Source organism: Drosophila suzukii, chromosome 2R, assembly GCF_043229965.1.
Source record: "Drosophila suzukii chromosome 2R, CBGP_Dsuzu_IsoJpt1.0, whole genome shotgun sequence".
Lineage (NCBI taxonomy): Eukaryota > Metazoa > Arthropoda > Insecta > Diptera > Drosophilidae > Drosophila > Drosophila suzukii.
In genome coordinates, this window is record NC_092081.1 from 23048377 (window position 1) to 23062577 (window position 14201).

General features: G+C 40.4%; 3 protein-coding genes across 4 annotated transcripts in view; 1 reads left to right on the plus strand and 2 right to left on the minus strand.

The window, feature by feature from the left end:
• The window catches only part of LOC108009873 (uncharacterized), a 63142-nt gene extending 53944 nt beyond the window's left edge, over positions 1-9198 (minus strand). The window contains exons 1-2 of one of the 2 annotated variants that reach the window (XM_017074576.4): positions 9001-9198; positions 6888-7236 (exon numbers count right to left, since the gene is read on the minus strand). In XM_017074576.4, the coding sequence (XP_016930065.3) occupies positions 6888-7143 (256 nt within the window). In that variant the 5' untranslated portion in view covers positions 7144-7236; positions 9001-9198. Of the gene's footprint in view, positions 1-6887; positions 7237-8981 lie in introns of both variants that reach the window. The other variant, XM_070994680.1, reaches the window with a different exon arrangement.
• Positions 3247-4049, plus strand: LOC108009875 (transmembrane emp24 domain-containing protein 2). The gene has a single exon (XM_017074579.4). It carries the CDS (start codon positions 3354-3356, stop codon positions 3963-3965), a length of 612 nt encoding a protein of 203 aa, XP_016930068.2. The 5' UTR covers positions 3247-3353; the 3' UTR covers positions 3966-4049.
• Positions 9199-12320: 3122 nt separating the features above from the next.
• On the minus strand, positions 12321-13502 carry PpD5 (Protein phosphatase D5). The gene has a single exon (XM_017074577.4). The coding sequence runs from the start codon at positions 13412-13414 to the stop codon at positions 12365-12367; it is 1050 nt and encodes a 349-aa protein (XP_016930066.2). The 5' UTR covers positions 13415-13502; the 3' UTR covers positions 12321-12364.
• Between the last annotated feature and the right edge of the window lie 699 nt (positions 13503-14201).

A 14201-nucleotide genomic window follows, 5' to 3' on the forward strand; every position in this document is an offset into this window, starting at 1 on the left:
GAGTTGTTTGCCAAATAGGGATTTGAGACGTTTACAATGAGGCAGGAAAAGGCATGGCCGACATTATATTTCTCGAATAGTGGGTCACATAAATGGATTTGGCTTATTCAAAGGAATTGCTTGTCAATAAAATGTTAATAAATAAATTAAAGATTTAATAGCCACAACATTACAAATGCCATAAAATGTTTATAATACAATGTTGTATTTGATGACCACACCAAAAGAAGAGAACTATATTATTCAAATGAATTTCTGTTTTTAAAAATAAAATATAAATTAAATGTATACACTAAAGAAATCATTATTTGTATGAAATAGCCTTGAAATCAAAACAATTTAGCTAAGTATTTTTTTGTTTACTATTAATTTTACTTTATTATTTCAGTAACCATATTAATAGACAGTGTCCGTGTTAATTTCTATATTTACCGAAAGGCAGGCTCGAAACGAGGGCAATTCCGTCACGTTTAACGATGTAAAAAATGGGGCTAATTCCGAGAGATATAAAAAGCAAGGCACCGAAATGAAATCATTTGCACCTTTAAAAGGGCATTAAAAGTGGACCCGGTGCGAGGGCGGATATGTGACTTTGGGGCGGGGAAAAGCGGACATGAGAGGCAATCAACAAGAGACACACACGTAGAGTTGCAAACAAATTAGAACACGCACGAATGGCCTGGCCACAAAAGCGATTTGATGAAGAAAAGTGAGGGATGCGGGGTGGGACACAAAAAAACAGGAAAACTGGGAAGAGTCCAGGGAAGATGATCAAAGCCAAAGGCACGTGAGTCCATGGGAACTTTTCCCCCAAGCGGCATACTAATAATTGAGTAGATGCCGAAACTAGTCAAGGTGTAGAAAAAATAGTTTCAGAAAATGCAAAATAAGGGGACAGAGGCGGCGAAACTGGGAAAAGAAGAGGGGTAGACGGTGGAATCGCATGGCTATTATCCACAGGCTGTCGGCTGACTGACCGCCTGGGCGTATACGTAATTTAAGCCGCTTTAAGCCAGGCCCAATCGTTGGCAACGGGAGAACCGTAGCGAAATCTGTCCCCCCATCTTTTTCTTTTCATGGGAGGGGGGTTGGGTCTGTGATGGGGACTGGGGAAACCTCCACCCACAGCCACACCTACGCGCACATCTGCTCCTAAGCTGCTGCACGCACATGAAAAATCCAGCAAAAAGTCCTTGAGCACGGCACAGAAAAAATAAAAGAAAGGGAAATTCAGTGGCGGGGCCAACTCGAACTGGCACTTAAGAGCGTCGATGTCATGTCGACACGGCGGGTGGCATGGGAAAAAAGATGGGCCAGGAGTGAAGAGACACTGAAGGAAATAATCTATAGTTATTAAAAATATTAGAGAAAATATTTCTCATCCAAAAAACAAAAAATTTTTATCTTTCACTATGGAATGAACAAAAACAATTCATTTTGCCTTATAAAGGACGTCCCTCATATACAAAATTGCAAGCCAACTTCTAAAAAATCAAGATAATATAAAATTCAAGATTAAAATGAACAGGAGGAATTAAGTTTAGTTACCTGTTCAGAAACATATAAAGTAGTCTTTCATGAATAAACTTAATGTAATAAAAAGTATTTAACTTCAAAGTATTTCTTGCCTTAGTTTGCACAGATTTGATCACATTGAGTAGGCAATTTCAACACCTTCAATACGGAACCAATATACCTGATATCTATAAATTCTAATAGTCGTAGTTTTATCATACGTTGAGTTCAAACCGATGATAATCACTTATTTAAACCGGGATTCGATAATTTCAACTTCTAGTTATTATAATAATAATAGTGATAGATAAGAATAACATCTTCGTTTAAGGTCCCTTCTCGGTAGAAGAGTCCCAAGATGTTTTTCTCAGTGCAGGATAGGCAGGGGCAGGCAGGCATCAAGTGTTCCCGGCGCCTAAAGTAACTGAAGTCGGCAAATACCGCGAATCGCAGGGAAGGGACGAAACTGGATAGGATCAGGATAGGATCTGGCTGGGATTCGTCGGGGAGTGGGGATTGGAGGACTTGAGGGGCAGCAGGGCAGCTGACACCGTCTAAAGCGGGCGACATGGAGTTAAGTGGCGTAAAGCGTGTACTTAATCGCTTAAAGCATTAGAATTTGAAATTGAATATCATAAAGGATATTCAAAAGTGCGGGCTCAAACGAACTCGAGAAAAAAAACCCATGAAGAACAAGCGAAGCTAACGGGGAAAAAATGTTTAAGTAGAGCACACAGCAAATAGTTGTAGAATGTTTCTATAGAGATAGAGAGTGAGATGGGTGTACCCAGGGAGAAAGGGAAGGGCAGACTTTTGGAGGACCGGGTGTGAGAACATTTTGCAAATAGTTGAGGGTCCGTGTGGAGTTGAAGGGGTTCCTGGCTGTCGAGTTGACGACTCGTAAAATTGTTTTAAGGTGCGACATAAACTGCGGATCGTTGGCGATAAACAAATTGTTGAAGGGAGTACATTTTTACAGCAATTGAATCAATTTGTTATAGTCTCGCTGAAGCGGCGATAATTTCGTATGGTTTCACATGACCAAACACAATTGGAAGCCGTATGCATTTCCGCGCAATTTAATACAGCATCATAAAATAGCAAAAATATTACCTTAAGCTTTAATAGCAGTTATTACTGCGACTAGGGAAATATTATTGGAAAAAATGGAATATGGCAATTAGCGGAATTACATTAACAAAAGTTTTGATTTCACTGATGCAAACAATGTACGGGAATATTAGTATACATACATTTTTGTTCACTTCAGCACTCTGCCCACGGACAAAGCACTGAAATTACAGCCGAAAATAATTATAACTACATAAATTTAGTTCGCTTTTAAAGAGGGAAAAGAACAATTGAAAAATGTTCAGAATTTTGCATTAAAATTTACTGAACACAAAGGCCATAAATCGCTTCAAAATTCAATGGGCGAATGGCAAGAGCAAGAAGAATGATTTGCGGAAAATCCAAATGTGTGTCCGCCCGCCCCAATGGCATTAAAAATGCATGACATTTTGACAATTGATGGGCCAAGGAATCGATAACATCAAATATGCATTGCCAAGGGGCCGACTTTGGGGGCGGGGCACTGGGATCTGACAATTTGCAATTTGCTTTTATCATCTTAATTTGATTTGGAGGGTGTTTGTACAGGGAGGGGATCAAAATGGGGTGGACGGTCGTTCTGTAATGAAGAGAAGTTGGTTAAATTAGCACAGCATTCAATTATTCAGCTTGGCCGGGGGAATAATGTCTTCTCATTTACTTTTCCAGTCCCTAACCTCAATAGAAATGTACTCAATTAAGGAACCCAGTAACGAAATATATCAAAAATGCTGTCGCTTATTCTAGTTGTCCTGGTTCTTTTGAAATCAGCTCGTTGTTTCATCATCACAGTGGATGCCCACGAGACGATGTGCTTCTACGATCACGCCAATTTCAGTGATAAGGTTACCATATCCTTCGAGGTCATGGAGGGCGGCTTCAGGGATGTGGGTGTGGCGATCTCGGGACCAGCAGATGATCCCCTCCATCACTCTGAGCAGGACACCCAGGGCAGTTTTACCTTCACGGCCATGAAAGATGGACTCTATCAACTGTGCTTCGACAACAAGATGTCCACGCTGACCCCAAAAATCCTGATGTTCCAGTTCCATATAGCCAGGGCCTTGGAGTACTACCAGGATACCTCGAATCGGTGGGACGATGTGATCGAGCAGGCCACGGTACAAACCATGATCAACGAATTGTCCTCCAAACTGGGAGCCGTCAAGATGGAACAGGAGTACATGCACTTTCGCTATCGCGGTCACTTGGAAGTAAGCGATATGGTGGAGCTCCGGGTCTTGGCATGGTCTATATTTGGACCCATGTTGCTAATCATCATGACCATCTTGGAGGTGTACTACCTAAAGCATTTCTTTGAAGTCAGGCGAGTGGTTTAACTTTCGGCTTTCTCGCTACTCAGTATGATAATTGTGTAATAAACGTATTCCTGAACCTAAATAGAACTAACTTATACGAAACTTATAAGATATTATGATAATACAGATCATATTAAACAATTTTCGAAAACATTTAATCGAAGAATTGCCATTTCTTATTATTAAATTTTAATTTATTATTTTAAGGTTATAGGTACTGCTACATATTTCTCAAAAACAACAATGTTAATTTAGCAATAAAGGCAAGCTCTTTGTTGTGAAAATACATTCCGAAATCTATTTCACATGTGAATATCATAGGAGGGTAGGTATTTCTAGGTACTTCACCGTATTTTCTTTTTCTTTATTGGTTTGTGAGGTCGTAACCTACTTCTGAGCTGCTTTATTAAAAGTACGCAATCAAAGCATTAAATTAAGAAAGTGGCAGAATTGTTTCCTTCTCAGCTTTTCCTTGTGGCTTTTCTTCCCCTCAATTTGTTGCATATTTCACGCTTCACAAACCATAAAACTTTCTCTGTCCGGGGGCTGGTTCAAGTATCCATAAAGTTCACTTCACCTATATAAAGTGTGGCCCCGCATTGGATTAGCACTGGAAATTTATGACGGCTGTCCACACATGGCCAATACACCAGTCGTGGCGGAAACTTATCATATTCATTCACAACTTTCTCCCGCCGCCTTCTCTATTCTCTCTTCCCTGGCCCTGGATCCTGGCTCCTTGGTCCTTGGCGAAAACAAAGCCAAAGTTTTTGCCTCTTATTTACGACAATGTCGCGTCAAGTTTTTTTCCCGCTCCCGCTCCTGTTCTTGTTTTTTTTCTATTCCCGTGCTATGGGTAGATATATATACTATATATATTGCCATTGCCCTATAAAGAAGCAAGTTTTCCGCTTTTTTTCCGTGGGTTGTTGCATAATAAAATGAAGCATGTTGTGGGAGCTCTCGAGACGCGGCATCTGGCAGCGCAAGAAGAATGAATAAAGGACACCCGACTCGGTACAATATTGTTCCCCAGCGTCAAATGAAAGCAAAAGTTCGGGGAGCAGGATGGAAACCAGGAGCGGGATGGAGGCAAATGTGGTCCAAGTATCCTAGCAGCCAATGGAGCAGCGCGAAAATAAAGTTCACAAGACAAAACAGGAAAAGCAATGGAGGCTAGGAAAAGCTGGCTGCTGGCCGAGAGAAAATCCAGCTCCCTGATGGATATTTTCCAAGAATTCTACTTCGAATTTACATTCTACGGCTTCCCTTGTGGCGGCGTTTGATGGGGAGTATATTAAAATTGTAATCATTTCTGAACTTTTAGATATTATCCATATTAAATTAAGGAAGTAGTTAAAAGGATTGCTTGGATGGGTTCCAGAATATAATTCTTTGAAAAATGTATTAACCACTAAACCATCTGCATAATAGAAAATAATGGATAATTCTGGGAAGTGTTTCATTTCTGTGATGTATAATAAACTTCTTATCATTTGTCAACTTAGACAGTATTCCACAATTTAATTAGGGAATTAGTTCAAAGGATTATCAGTCCAACTAAATATTTAAAAATATATTAAACAATAAACTATCTTTACATAGAAAACACTAAAGCTCTGTTCTGGCTCCGAATCGATTTATCCACCGGCAGCCACTCAGCATTCCGATGGCCCATCATCTCTCATCATTATCGCATGCCAGGACCTCATGGCACTCTGGCTTCAATTATGTTTTGCATCCTTCAGAGCTGTTCACTTAATTGCATCACTTGCAGAGCTGCCGGGGGTTGAAGGCGGCGGTTAGCCTTGGGTTGGTTCCTTTTGAGTTGTGATGGCCCTGGGTTCAAATGTCCTCCCCCTCTTCAGAGCCATCCAACTCCGTTCCACCACGCCCATCGTGGCAATTCAATTTTCTATTATGTCAGGCCGAGTTGAAAGCAATGTAATGTTAATAAAATACTGCCACAGCCTCAGTCGTCGGTATGAGGACTAGTGCTCCGGCTAGAGCAACAATGGCAGCGCGGTGCCATGGCAACGTAGCGTATACGCAACGTGGTGCGCCTTTTGTCCTGCCTACGAGTATTTACCCGCAACACAGCAAACACACAAGCCATATGAGAACGGGAAGGGGAAGGGGGTTAGAGCTATGTTATTTGACATTTATTTGCCATTATATACGACAGTGGTTGCACCGAAAAAAATACCATAAAATTAAAGGAATCGGGCCTATTTTAGGTTGGTATTAAGTACTTTAAATATTAATAATCATAAATATTTTAGTTAGTAGGTAGGAGATAGAGCATATAGAGGATAAAGAATATATTAAACAATAAAAAGAACAAGTACTACTATTAAGTTGTACTAAGTTTTGTTATTGCTAAGAGAATAACTAAGCCAGATGTTTAATAATTAAACTTTATATGCAAAATAATTTATCTTCCTTAGAACCTTATCCCGTTAGATCAATTTTCATACTAACATAAACATACTTTAAATATATTTAATAGACAAATAGTCATCTGAGTGGGATACAAATGGCTGTTCAGCACATTGCATAATGAAACGTAAATCATTGCAGCGCTTTGTATTCACTTTGAATAAATTATAAGAATGATACAATAATTAATACATCTATGGCTAGAATGATTTCAGATTACTGAAACAAATTATAATGTTGTGAGAGGCTTATATAAATAATAAGGCATTTCTGAGAATGTGTCAGAATATTAAAATAAAATTAGGAAATATTAAAAAAAACGCGAATTCTTCAGGAACAGTCCTTTAATCGTATATAAACAATTGTAAATGTTACAAAAGACTTCAAAAATAATTAATGAATCTTGTAGTGTATTGTAAAGCAGAGAAACATTTAAAAAAGAAAAAACGCGAATTCTTCAGGAATGCGCCCCTAGTTATTTTTCGTGCACATCGCAGCACTTACCTCGTTTCTGTGGCGCCTGCATGGAGGAGGGCGATGGCGTCGCCAGGCGCTCACCCACCAGCTGGAGGAGCAGCAGGAGCATCAACAGGCCACAGCTGACTGCTCCCGCTCCGGCGGAGGCTCCTTTGTTCCGGCCCATCGTCGGACGACGGGCGACTCCGCTGGATCCTTGACTTTGGTTTTGGTTTCGGTTTCGGTTTAGGTTTTGGTACTGGTATTGATTGCACAATTCGCTGGAGCGTTTGCTTTGGTGCATTTCGGTTTCGCACTTCACTTTCACAAATGCCCGTTTATATCTCTTGATTGCACTTTTTCGTATGTTACTCGTTCATTTCATATGCTATACAACCTATTAAAACATTATTTAAATAACAAGAAAAGAAATCAAACATTGTGAAATACTCTGCAAATATTTTCTTTAAGCTTTTCTCGGTTTTGTTAATCTCGCTTATACAATTGTCGCATTCATTAGGCCATATTTGCTATTAATTAAAAAGCAATTTGCTCAATAATTGATTTTTTATGCGCGGACAATATTTGTTTGCCATCCTTAAATGGCTCATTGTTTGGTCATCATTAGTCATGGCGAAAATCCAGCGGGAACTGAAAAATGAGTAAAATCCCAGGAGGCGAACCGTTGGCAATCATTCTTCATTAGATGGGTCCAACATGTCAAGGACTTTTCGAGGACGACCACAGAAATTTCGCAGTTTCCTCCGCCGTCTTCTCATCCCAAGTGCTTTTTTATTTTTTAGGTTGATAAATATCAAAAACTCACAGTTGCATTTCCATGGAAATTGGCAAAGCCAAAAAAGAGAAAGAAATGCAAAGCAAAAATACTTTTTTCTGGCAGCCAACTAAGGGCCGGCGACGCTCTGTGGAGCTTGAAAAATTGCAGCAATTAGTGGTGCCTGGAGGTCAACCAACCAACGAGCCAAAAAGGACACGGACCCACACCAGCACGGCCAGGAGCCCAGGATCCGAGTCCTGCAACCTGGCGACGTGAGCCAGCCAAGAAATATGTGGCTGAAATATTTTGGTTACACTTTTGGTTCGTTTCTCTTTTTTCCCCCTGAAATGCCTTTAAAGTGTGATTTTTTTGGGGAGATTGAAATAGACCTTGTGTGAAATCGGTGTCACCGTTTTGTGAGTTGGCAAATAGTTTTTTAAAAGCCTGCAGGATTTTTACAAATCGATTGATTCCAGCACATACAATGTTATTGTTATATTCTTACACAGGTACATATTAAATGCGTTTCACCTTTTTTTCCCTGATATATCCTTAAAGTTTTACTGTTTTTTAAAAGCTTAAAATGGTTTTTATATTATTCAATTGTTTGGATTGGTTTTTTTGTTTTTTCAATGCAGGTATTATATGTTTTATAACCATGATTGCCATCGTTAGTCATTATTATTTATGATATTATTTTCTCTTATCAATTTAAGTGATTTACGTTCCAGTTTATAGACAACAATAAAAAACTTGACAATTCAACTTTCATATGTGTTTTTTTAAATGTTTTAATAGATTGCTCCCTCCTTCGCGGACCATCGAGTTTTATATTTCATTAAAAATATAAAACCATCCGCTGTTATTTCAATGATGAATGCCTGCTTGGCCAACTCAACCGAAGGACTCGTGGCTGGTCCCTTTGTGGGTTCAGCTGGGTCAATATTTCAATGGGTCGCACGGGTTTTTATTGCACCTCTAGGCGCATTCAATTATTTATGCAAACGCTTCAGAGGGGAGCAACAAAAAGGGCGAATGGCAATAAAAATCAAAATCGGGCCAAATTCAGTTGCGGCATATGGCGAAAAAAGGGACAAAAACCGCTGGGAAAGAATAACACAAGGACAAAAACAAAGCCAACACGAAAATAAAAACGGCAGGGGAAAAATCCTGATGGCCATTGACGGATGTGGCACGCGTTTCTCCTTTTATATTTGCTTTACTCTTATTTTGTATTTGCAGAGGCACTTTATAAAAAATCACGTAGCCGCCATGGAGTCAGTGGGTGGTGGGGGGTTAACCAGCCCCGCGGAGCATTGAAAATTTAATATTTAATCTTAACGAAGGACATCCATTACAATTACACAATTCAGAATCACGCACCACAGACACAAAACACTGCTTTTCCGGGTTGAAAATGGATTCACGGACGACTGTGAACCGCTTCTGCTGACTTCTGCAGACGAACTGAGCGCGAATTTATGGAGCTGCTGTAGCGAAATCCGATGGATATGTAGATGGATCGGAAAACCAAGCTGCGACCTCCGACACGACCTCAGGCTTCGACTTGCCACGGCAAACTGCCGACTTTTTCTGATTTCCCTGGCGAAAACGAACCGAATCGCGACGAAAACCGAAGCTCCGAATGAAAGTGAAGCTGGTTTTCCGGACGCAAACTGAGCGAAACGGTAAAGCCCTTTTTCCGGGGAGCGTGAAAGCTCTTACTTGTGCGTAATATCTCTCCAGTATTTTCCACGACTCTCTCTCCCGAACCATCTGACTTTTGTTTACGCCTAATCAGCTGTTCGCAGCTCAGCTCGCACGTGGTCGAGAACAACAAAAACAAAGCCCGTGTTTTGATTTCGAATTATGTAAGCAACTGAATCGGTTAACGGGAAAATGGCGTTAAGGATTATTAAGATACACTGGAAAAGTGGGAGTACTTAATGAATAAAAAATATCTTATATATATAAATTTGTATCATAATAAAATATTATAATTTTAAGTCCTTTTACTAGCTTTACTTATCTTGATTTATAGAACATTATAACATAATCTTAAAGAGTAAGTAATATTTAAAAATCTATATTTTTAGCTTCAAAATAATTATGACACGCTATATTTATAGCCCGATTTATTAAATAATTGTTGGAGGCATTTGTATGTAGTCTTCGCTTTTAAGTTGTTTTATCTCTAACATGTACTTCCCAATTTTAAATCGATGTACATAACGTTTGATCATGGATCGAAATTTTAAATATCTCTTGTTATTTTCTATTAAAATTTTAAAAAGTGTATGACTTTACTTTTATATTTACCATATAAATAAAACAAATGTTTGTATTTTTCAAATATAATATTAGTACTAAGTAAAATATTACGGAGGAATATTTTTGGGACTTGTTATAAAATCATTGTACACATTTTAGAAGCCCATAATGAACTTTGAATGACATTATAAAGATTAATATTTCACTGTAATTACCACAAGAAGTGGAGGCGAAGAAGAAATATTTGCTATCTTCCCTTATTTTAATTACAAAATAGAGATTACAAAGTACAAAAAAGAATGGGGAGAAAATCGCCTTAAAAATGATTCCTACCCAGAATTCCTGGGAGTGACTTGGGGCACCCAAAGTGGTCATCATCAAGGGCGACTCTTTGCGTGGACAGCTGGCGACGACCTTTGCATGCCAATTAGATTGGGGATCGCGGCAAACGGAGCAACTGGAACACGGGCCACTGCGCTCCACTGGTCCACTGCTCCCAGGATTCCGGAACCCAGCCACTGGAACCGGGCCCTATAACCTTTAAGTATAATGGTAACGGCTGAGTTTTAAGATGGCGCGAAGGAAAGTGGAGGTATTTTTTATGGCTATCAGCCATCAGATTCAGCTGCAGGTAGTCCTGCCAGTCCTGCTGCTCTCTTTATTTTCTCATTTCCTGGCCATCCTCAAGGATGTGCGCAGGTGTCAGGACCAGAGGTAGGGCCACTAAAAAGTACAAAAAACCCGAGATGTGCCTTTTTCTTTTGCTTAATTTTCGTTTTATGTTTTGACACCGTTTGGTAAAGTTTTCCCCATCTCCTGCTGACACTTACAAGTTCGCCTCTTGTTGCCGTTGACATTTTTATACATCATCTGCCGTCCTGTTGGAGGCTATTTACCCCCGACATGTGGCACCTTTAAGTGCCCCCATATCATTTCAGCGTTTCGGCTTACATTTTTATTTAATTTCTGCCTTTTTTGTGTTACGCCTCCGAATGCCGACATAAAGTTTTGGTGCCAATAAAGGCAAGTGTCTTGGCTTTCATTTATATTTTATCGGGTCCCGTATTAAGCCATATAGGGGAAGTGTGGAAATCTGAAAAGTGTGAAGAGGTGCGGCTTCCCTTTGATCAATATTTAATCGGAATGGAAAGCCTATCAATATCAAAGGAATTCCAGCGGCTGTTGCATACTTTTCGGGGCTACATTTGTAATTCATAATTTACGCCGACCATAAAATATTTAACAAATTCGTTACACAATTGATTTAAATGGGATACAACTGTTCGATAAATATGCGCAAAAAATTACAAATTAATTACAATTCAAAATGGCCGCAGGCGGCCGCAACTATGTGATTTATGTGCCGGCTGCGCATCAGAAATCACGTATACGCCACCCTCATTTGCCAATGCCTTTGGCCATTGCAATTGAACACATAATAAATATTTATGCAGACAGTTGCTTGTTTTTCTACACACACACACGCAAGCTGTGTAATTATTTGTGTTTGCCCAGATTATTAAAGTTATTTTCTTTACCTACCCCCCCCAACCGCCTTTCACCTGCCGGCGGTTTTCCTTGCCTTGGAAAACCTTTGTTTATGTTTACACACATGAATGTATAAATTACGAAGCTTGGTTTTTGTAAACAAAATGGGTTTCGCCTGCGGGTTTACAGAAGGAGACCTCCGCCCCGGGCAGAAAGACTCTCCCGTCGGCCGCATTCAAATATTTGCGCATGGAATTATTTTCCCTGGCATAAAGTGTGGCCAGGTAGACATTTTGCAAAGTCAAACAGAAGCCGCCGCCGCCACCTCACTCACCTGCCAAGCAGTTAACCTCTGACCCCCTGGGTCTCCTTAGCCCCCCTCCTCTCGTCTCGGCGCCAGATTTGTGTCCCATTTCCACCCCGCTTTTGTATCCACCACCCTCTCGGTCATTGGCAATTTTAATTAAATTTAAATGAAGATTTATTACATATTTCTTTGCCGGCTTCACGGCTGCGGTGACCTTCAATTGTCCTTCGATTAAGCCACAATTGCGAGCCACTTTATTGATTCCAACCCAAACAAAGAAAAGAGAAATATGGCTTTTAATTAATGGATTCTATTAATTAAACGCCAAGGTTTTTTAATATTTCATATTTATTTTGTGGAAACAGGGAAACGTGGATGAAACATATTAAAAGATTACTTCGCTACTAGTATTTACATTGCTTAAATTAAATTAAATAAAAAATGGGTCTATAGCACACCAGCCTTTTGTGAACCTATTAACAGAAACGCCAAGCCATTGAACTCTTAAATAAATTGAAAGAGGTGAAAATTTATTAAGTTCGGAAATACTTTTGAGGTGTATATGAAACACTGATTTATTTTTTTAATGCAAAAATTAAAGAACAACATTATATTGATCATTTATTTTATTATTATTTTATATACATTTTATTATTTTAACCTCTCAAGCAAGCTGTTATCTTACACCTTCTTTTCCTTGGCCGAGGGTGGAGGTCCGACGGGACCACTGGATCCACTGTCGGACTCGAATCCCGTGGGCCGGATCCCAGGTCTCGGCCGGATGATGACGAAGTGGCAGACCAGGTTGTTGTCCACCACGAGGACGGCTCCGCTGTTGTCGAAGATGTTGCAGTAGTTGGGGGCCGAGAAGATGGTGACCAACTGGCGATCTGCGAAGAACTCGTAGCCATCCTCCACCACCTGGTGGGCGCGGACGATCAGGTTGAACTTGTGCTGCAGCAGGAAGCCCTCCACTATTCCAGATCCAAAGGTATAGCTAACTCCGCGATCGTTGGCCGCCCAGGTGCCAGTGGTCTCATCCGGATCCGACCAGAGGAGATCGCATAGTAAACCATCACTAGGCACTTCAGTAGGTCGATGGAGACGCCGTATATCGTCCAGATTATTGAGATCTGGACTTAAGCCTCCATGAACACAGAAGATCCTATCCGCCACAATGGCAGCCACTGGCATGCAGTCGTAGCAGTCCACAAAGCACCTCCACAACTTAATGCTATACCTTCGCTTGCACTCGTCGAAAAACCCATAGACCCTATTGACATCCGCCGATTCGTGGTTTCCGCGCAGCAAAAAGAAGGTCTCCGGATAGCGGAGCTTGTACGTCAGCAGCAGGGCCAGGGTTTCTATCGAGTGCAGACCCCGATCCACGTAATCCCCGAGAAACAGGTAGTTGGAAGCCGGCGGTATCCCGCATTGCTGAAAGATCCTCAGGAGGTCCTTGAACTGACCGTGCAGATCCCCGCAGATCTTCACCGGAGCACTGAGTTCCAGGAGCATCGGCTGGGTCAGAAACAGCTCCCGACACGTGCTGCATATGTAGGCTAGGGTGGCCTCGGTCAAGTTACCCGCCCTCCGGTTACCGAGGGTCTGGGTCTTCAGCTGGGTGATGATGGCGTCCAGGTGGGCTAGTCGGTTCTTCTCGTCCTTGTCCATGCTGCTCTTGGCAGACTCCTTTCCGCTGTTTAACACACTCATTGAACGGCGGGACATCGGGATTTCTCTATTATTGTGGAATTTTTTAAAATGTTCGACTACGTTCAAACAAAAGTTTTTCTAGCAACTGTAATGCTCAAAAGAAAATTCAAGCCTTTTAGAAATACAACGGATAAGGCAATGCCTATGAGAATTTCAGTAATTTTTTGTTATAAATAATAATAATCAAGCTTATATACCTATAAAAATGTTTATGCTTTTTAAAGTAATTATAAAATATTAATAGCAAAATTATCTTTATTCAAATTTATCTTCCTCTTCTTAAAAAGTTTCAAAAATATGAGGGCAGGACAAATGTTTTAAACGCGAATCCATAAGTTTTGTAAACTATCTTTTAATATAGGTCAAGCTTTAATTTTTATTTCTCTACTAAGATAAAGCAGTTTGCATAACTTCAATGCTCCCTTCAGCACTTCAATGCTTTGGCTAAGACTTTTCACTCCATTTGCTTCTACAGTTCTTTCCCCGTTCGTATATCCCTACCACCCTTTGTTTCCATTTTGGCATTATCTTTTGCCCCTTGACCGTTTCAATTATCAGACACTTGGCATAAATTTGCCGAAAACAAGAACAAAAAACATTCAAATGGAAGCTCTCGATAACAGGGAAAAAGCGCCGCAAAGTCGCTTGTTTACTCGCTGTTGACCCCTGAACCGCACTGGGGACCACCCCCTGACCCCATACCTCCTTTTATTTTTGTTTTATATTTTTGGCCACGAACCGTGGACCCAGCTGCATTTTGGCTACTCGTAATCCCGATTCAGAGAGCTTCCTGCACTTGTAA

Coding starts and splice junctions, on each gene's coding strand:
- LOC108009875 (XM_017074579.4), top strand. CDS start 3,354: ATGCTGTCGCTTATTCTAGTTGTCCTGGTTCTTTTGAAATCAGCTCGT.
- PpD5 (XM_017074577.4), bottom strand. CDS start 13,414: ATGTCCCGCCGTTCAATGAGTGTGTTAAACAGCGGAAAGGAGTCTGCC.